Source organism: Calonectris borealis, chromosome 1 (assembly GCF_964195595.1).
Source record: "Calonectris borealis chromosome 1, bCalBor7.hap1.2, whole genome shotgun sequence".
Classification (NCBI taxonomy): Eukaryota; Metazoa; Chordata; class Aves; order Procellariiformes; family Procellariidae; genus Calonectris; species Calonectris borealis.
Window position 1 is genome coordinate 12,275,762 of NC_134312.1, and position 7,426 is coordinate 12,283,187.

A 7,426-nucleotide genomic window follows, 5' to 3' on the forward strand; every position below is an offset into this window, starting at 1 on the left:
TTTATTGGGAGATGCTAAGAAGCTCAACTGGACTTGCTTGAGAGTAAACTGATGATAATGTGATTTGACTAAATCTTGATAACAAGTTAATTTACAACAATTTGACTTGTCATAGTATGAAATGTCCTAAAACTGTTCATTCAGGAGAAAAAAATTTATTCAACATTTGTTTCTCTAATCCAGCAACAGCATTTTATAGCAAAATTCATTTCCCATGGAAATATAGATTTGGTCTTACTGTGTTGCTGACAACTTGTGCAAAGAACTAGGATTTACTCTGAGATAGGATAGGCAGAGGAACAATTAGGGGTCTTTTTTCAAGCTTTGCCCTGTGCAGAATTTAAGACATGATTTTGTTTATAATGGTGATATCTGAAACAGTTTTTCCCTTTTATTAAAAATATGTCATTTTGACATTTGTTTTCACCCAGTGGGTGAGGACCTAAGTTCAGGCTTTGCCTCATGTGAGTCCAAATGGAAATATAAATGCTTACAGGCCATATCTGAGAGAACATCTCGCTCATGAAGTTTTTTCCTGTCCTAGAGTCTCTATTCTTGAGAAATTCCGAATAAAATTGTAATTGAAACTGATCCGTTTCTACCAAACATTTCCTTAAAAAATGAGATTTCCAAAAGTGAAAGATTTCAGAAAAAAATGTATTTTCAGTACACTCTGCTCAGCAGACTTGTTTTCTTTGCAGTCAGCTCTATATTTATTTTAAATATAATTGCAAACAAATATTTGTTTTTCTTACTAGCCCTTTCATCAACACAGGTAAATCAGAATTAGTTAGATACAAGTCCCTCTTAAGCATCTGCTGAACTGATGACATATTTCAGCTGTTGCACCTTGGCATATCTTTTCTGAAAAGGAATTGTCTTAGAGTCTCATGGTCTCACTAAATAGCCAGCATGATAAATAGGAAAAAAAAAAATCTATCATGGCTTGTGGTTATGAAAAAAAGTATCCATTTACTTAAATATATAAAGTCTCTACAAATTTACTCTTTTATGTTTATATGAATACGGGTACAATTTTTCCTTTTTATATATATCAAACCGGCTGCCTTGAAATAGATACAAGCATCTGAAACATGATCACAATGCAGAAAATTATAAAGAGGTTGAGAAAAAATTACTCTGTCTAATACTTTACCACTAAGAACTCATGCAGGTATAATTTCATATGTAGACATTTGCAAACCATGCTGTTTGACTGGTTCATTATTATAAGTAAACAGATGAACACATAACATTGCTAATATGTGTAATTTGCTTTGAAAATACTTAATGGCATAAGACAACACTCTGGATTAACTCAAAGTAAATATTTAATGTAAGGAGATATGCATTTTTAAAACTACGTGCTTCCTAGAAAACCTGCCATTTCTTCAATATGTTAATCAATTAAAAATATTTGGAAATATAGAGAGTATGACTTTTTTGTAAAATGTTACAAGGTCGTGAGACATTATCTAATGAGAATTATTTTTTCATTCTCTATAAATTTGAAAATTTCATGAAAAATACAATAAGAATTGGAAAATTTCTCTACAGTTAGGTTTTCACCGAGTTTGCTGACAAAATTAAATGTTATGTAGAAGACTTTTTTTTCAATTTTTTAAAAAAGTGATGGCAGAATGTAGGCAGGGCCTCAACAGACAATTTAACATTTCCTGACAGTTCATATATCCACCTCCTCAATTGACTTCAATAGCTGTTGAACTAAGGGCAGTTTTCCAGAAGGGCCTTTGAATAAGTATCTCCAAGATCTCCAGAGTCTTCAGCGCCACAGCAGATCATTAGGAGGACTAACCATCAGCCAAAGACCTTAACGGTTTCTAGATTTTTAACTGTAGGAGAATCCACCTTGGTTGCAGTGACCCCAAGGCGACTCCATGTCCCCATTGTGGACACACCAGGGCTTCCACAGTCTTTCACTCCAGATTACTCCATGATTTAGACCCTCAGTTATACACCCTTTTCACTGAAGTTTTAACAAATTAACTTTTCATTTTTCTTTAAAGACAAAACTAGATTTTAAAGAAATAAAATCATCTAAAAAAAAAAGAAAAAAATTATGTCTGCCAGGTCTACAACACCCTACTTTAACTACTCTTCACACTCCTTGAATCAAGGAGATGTGTATGATCAGATCCTGTAGTCTTGTGGAGCACATTGGCTTGGATCATGTAGTCACAGAGCTGAATGCATATAAGTGTAGGATTAGATTCTGCATCAGAAGTTTTTTTAGATTGTTTGCAGTATGTAAATATAAGTGCATGCAGTGAGTACCAAAATAAGAAAAAAACACAGAAAAATAAGTAAGTGGATCATCATCATAGGGAAAAAATAAAGAAGCTAGAAACAAACATAATTCAAATAAAAATAAAAAATGCTTACTTCTAAATTACGGAAAACACATCTTGAAAACAATATTTTGGCTTCTCATGTGAAGCATGAAAGACAGCAAGCAAGTAAATATGACAACATAATTAATATATTAAGAAAATATTGCTGCAGCACCTATTGCCGGGGAAGTTTGGATTGCATATATTACAAAAATTAGGTTTAATAAAGACAAAAAAAAAGGAAAAAAGCAGAAACAGATCACAAGACTTAGAAATAATGACTATTCAATAACCACAAACCATACAGATTGGAAAAAAAAAAGAAAAAAATTGTACCTTTTTGATTGCTTTGCCTATAAGGTTATCTCCAACCGGTATCAGAACTCCTCCGAAGATAGCCAGCACAGCACCGATGACGGCCCCAGTGAGGAGCCCACAGTTTCTGTTACAGCCCATTCCTCTCCTTTGTCAGGGTGCAGACAGACAATGTAAAAAAAATTCTTGCTGTAAGGCTTGATGTTTTTTTCTCACTTCTTGGTCCCAATAGACTCACTGATCTTCCTGAGAGAAGCTGCTAACATAAGGAGAGAGTGAACAATAATCACATTCCAAAGCTCAAAGTACAAAGTGCATGACATGAAGCAGGTAGGAAGGTAACATGTCAAAACCAGCCAGACAGTGGCAGCCAGGGCCAAAAATAAAAAAAAAGGTTGCACGTACTTTTGGCAAGCGAGTCGCTTGTTACAGATCATTATCTTTTTATATTCCAATTCTCTAAAAGACCGATAAGTTCTTTCATTAGTCTAGTCTTCTTCTTTTTTTTGGCCCTGTTGCATTGGGGCAAACTGACATCATTATTATTCAGCTGACAGTCTTCCTGAGGCAAGCACCTTCTCTAAAACCTCTCTGTGCCAAAGGAGGAAGCTATAGCCCTCTGCTTTTATCACAGCCTGCAATGGCCATGGCTCCCACTTCAGGCAAAACAGGGAGTTTACACTACTGGTGTGAGCTATCCAGGCTGTTTCTGCATTATGCCAGTAAAGAAGTCCTCAAGGTCCATCAGCACCTTGGTGGGAATGGCAGCCTCTAATGGGAGGCACCTATGAGAGGCCTGTCTTTCCAGATCTCTGTCAGTCCACAGTCTACTACTGAAGGGATAAAACTTTGTTTCAACAACTTCATGACAAAAGCATGACTGGATTTTCCTTTTCGATCTGCATTCTTACCATCAATTACCTAGTTTCACCAATCCCAATTGCCTTATAGAAAGGCAGACTTCTCAAAGCAAGTCTAGATTTTGGTCTTTGAAAGATGTAACACCTTATATTTCAAGATCATTCAGTCTTGGAAAAAAAAAGGTCTGCGATTACTCATTAGAAAACAACAGTGCTGGTAATATGTGCTAACATATCTTAACATCTTGCCCCTAGGGAAAGGTGTTGTAAAGAAAATCAGAAAGATACCAGTGCTGAGAGATAAAGAGGTAAAACATAAGCTCCCAGTGATATTTTTTCCTATTTGTTACTGCTTATGAATAACTGAGACAAAAAGCTGCCTAATTTGCAATTTATTCTTGCTCAGGAATTAATCACATCCACAGAATTTGCAAGTTTATTATTTGCTTTAGACCTCCAGCTAACAGAAAATCTGCAGTTTTCTATTTTAGATGTCATTGTTTGTATCCTTTTTATTCTTACCAACTTCTGTTTCTTAACATGTTGTGATCATCTCTAAATCAATTTTAAAGCAGGTATTAGTTACAGAGTTAATTACGCATTCAAGGCCGAGCACAGAGAGCAAAGGAAAACAGAAAGATGGAGTGGAATAGCAACTCAACCTGAATTCCCAGTTTACTCATGAGGATTAAAGGGTTAAGAAATCTTCCTGGATTTCTAAATAGGAAAGCAGGTGTAGGAATAGCATGTCTTTTATTTTCATAAATGCAGTGATGAGGTCCTTTTATTAAAAAAAGGACACATACAGCATGCACTGACATACAAGGTACCATGGTCAGCAGGCTAATGGTGTGTCCTCCCGTGTCCTACCAGACTCACAATTAGGTCATGTCTGTACCTGCGCCCAGACTGCTCCTTTTAGCTGCATTGGAAAGCCACCTTTTGCCTGCTCTTGCACTAGCAGCAGTTTATGGGTCCCTTGCCATTAACAATGACTATTTCTGTACATTTGACTTCATTTGGTATTTTAAGTATTTCTCCGTGGATACTTACAAGTAGAATGACCAAAAGACTACTTGCAATCTGAGAAAAGTACTCTTCCTATAAAAGCCAGCCAGTCCATCCACCTGCCACCAGGTGATTTCCACATCAAAACTTTACCCTTTGATTGCTCTACCTGCACGTACAAGAGACCAAGAAAGAAACCAGACTTGGCTAAGTTTTTTACTTTGGCTAGGAACTGAGAAGAATCTCTTTACAACTGTAAACCTGGCTTTTCTGCTGGAGGAGGTACACCTTATTTGAACCGCAGGTTACTTAGTTGCTTTCCTCTCTACCAGCTCTATTACACTGTGCCTTTGTACACAACAGCAATAGAAACTCATCAAACAGGTAATATCAAGAAAAAAATCTATTTTCCCAAAATTTTTATGCAACCTGTTGCACTTTTCACAAAGATAACTGAAAGACGACTTGACTGAATTATAAAAACACCAAATTATTAAAGGCTCCTTGATATAGTGGATGGATGCATAATGTGGCTAGCAGCAAACTTCAAAGCAAACTCAAGTTAGAAATTCGTTAGAACGTTTAAGTACAAGTTACTAGGACCAACTCTTCTATCTTTGCAGATATGTTCAGATCAGGATCTTTAGTCTGGCAAAAGCAGAACTGTCATACTGCTGTGCAACTCATTGGATAAGTGATGTGGGGATTTAAAAATCTGACAGCTGTTACACATCATAACAAATCTAAGGAGAAACAGAAATTCTCAATGAAATCAGATTCTGAAAGTACATATTTCAGGTTGATTTTTTCCCCAATGTTATCTATTCTAGCAGACATTTTTTTTGAAGTGTGGAAACACATTTTAAAATTAAAAATGGAAATTATCTCTTCCATAAAGGTTTTAAAGAGGACTTTTAGACATTACTAGACTTTTTTTCTTGGCTTACATACTGAAGCTTTTCAAATTCAACAGATACACACCTTCCACTGAAATACATTTCCATCTAAGTTTCTACAAGTTGTTCCAAAGTATTTTTTTTGTGTTAGGCAGATTAGGTATCTCTCATGAGCACTAGCAATAAACAGCTAGAAAGCAACTGGCTGCTAATAATTTGTGTCTATTCCAAGCTTTTGCAAATTGTAAAATATTCACTCTTCTCCCACCAAACACAAAGCAATAGCAGTCTAGACATCTCTCAATTTATGCAATTCAAATTATCCATTACACAACTGCAATGAAGTGCACTCACAACATAACACTCAATTTCACATAGGAGTCAACAAGCTATTCTCATCTATCACAACTGAATGTAAAATATGAAGATTAAAGTAGAAATTTCCAATAAGAATGCAGTTGTGTCTGGGAATTCATATTCAAGTGAAAATAATTTACCTTAAGCAGAATAGAAAGTACCGTAACAAAATTAGATATTGTCTATGAGACTATAGTATCAATTAAAATTAGATTGGACTACAGGATTAATAAGAATATTCATCTCATTTAGAGTGTTGGGTATGTACTTTTTACTATTGTTTCAAATGTCCTTAATAGAATATTGACAATGGAAATGGTCCATTCAAATCTCTGAAAAGACAAGTTATAAGCAACTGAATAGGAGGAAAGATGCAAAATGTTATTAAACTTTTTCTTCCCTACTTAACTTACACTTCTGTACATGTCAGTTTAAAGCAACCCTTATAAAAATCAAAGAATATTATCTGTATTTTCTTAATTTCTCCAGCTCTAATAGTAATTTTAAAACATTACTTGACAGGGCATTACTTCAGTTCTGACAGAGAATCAGATTTATTGCCCTAAATGAGGGCAACTACATGGGGAAGAAGCAGTGTGTATAGTGAAAATTAAAATGAATTTTGAAAATTCTTATTAAGAGTTTCAACCCCAAACCATGGTGTTTCTTTAAACATAATTCCAGTTTCTCCATGGTCATATGGTGGGCTTAAAAATCCTGAAATTATTAAGAGATACATTTGCAGGGAAGAGGTTATTTTTGCCTTTTTTTTTTTTAAATCTTTGACATACTTTGAAATCAGAGGTTTTTATCTGCAATATTAAGTGCTACAAATATCACTTTAAAAAGATGTATTTCTTATAAATTCACATCTCCAGAACTGTAGCTCCAAGAATATTAAATATCAAAAGACAGAATGCAATTGGGAAAGCCAGCAATACCAAACATAAAATACCATTGCTAACATAGTAACGAAGCATTTCACTAATACATGTAAAATTTCACTGTTTCTTGCAAACAGCTTCGCAAAATCCTGTCATTTTATTTTATACTACAAATAAATATTTTCAAGAGCTTTCCACAAACTGATTTAAAAAGTAATTCTGAGGAAAACTCTGATTTTAAACGTTGTATCATATGACTCACCTTGAATAAGGGCAACTGACTTTTCAGCTGAATGTACAAGTACTTAACACATGACTTGCATCAAGTTACGAGAAGACAAGCAGCTAAATCTCCCCACCAAGCATATAGCCTCTAAACTCCGAGGGAGTGTTTATATATTCCAAGAGACGTCAGTTCCCTCTTTATCTTTTTGACGGAAGAAAAAGTTAAGTTGTACTAGAGCTTGGGGGGGGCGTTATTTTTACAGTCTGACTAAAAGCCACTACCTACATCTCGTGGTAATATACTTAGCAGCTGCAATCTTTGTCAAATTTTGATCCAAGTGAGTCAAAGGTCAAGGAGACAAAAGGGTAACTTACTTATTTGGTTCCTGGTCACTTCTTCTCTAATATCCATTTGCTTTAAAACTGCTCATATTAGTAAGTTATGACTAACTAGTTCCTGACAGCTTCTTTAAGATACAGAATATTTTCAAATATTCTTTGTATATATAGCTTGCCCTGCTGTATAAATA

The 7,426-nt window shown here is 35.0% G+C and overlaps 1 protein-coding gene across 4 annotated transcripts in view; it reads right to left on the reverse strand.

Annotated features, from left to right (window-relative positions):
• CD36 (CD36 molecule (CD36 blood group)) overlaps positions 1 to 7,040 on the reverse strand; it is a 30,160-nt gene extending 23,120 nt beyond the window's left edge. For 2 of the 4 annotated variants that reach the window (XM_075144490.1, XM_075144481.1), the window contains exons 1-2: positions 6,934 to 7,040; positions 2,688 to 2,925 (exon numbers count right to left, since the gene is read on the reverse strand). In XM_075144490.1, the coding sequence (XP_075000591.1) occupies positions 2,688 to 2,807 (120 nt within the window). In that variant the 5' untranslated portion in view covers positions 2,808 to 2,925; positions 6,934 to 7,040. The remainder of the gene's footprint in view (positions 1 to 2,687; positions 2,926 to 6,933) is intronic. The other 2 variants (XM_075144504.1, XM_075144499.1) reach the window with 2 other exon arrangements.
• Positions 7,041 to 7,426: the final 386 nt, after the last annotated feature.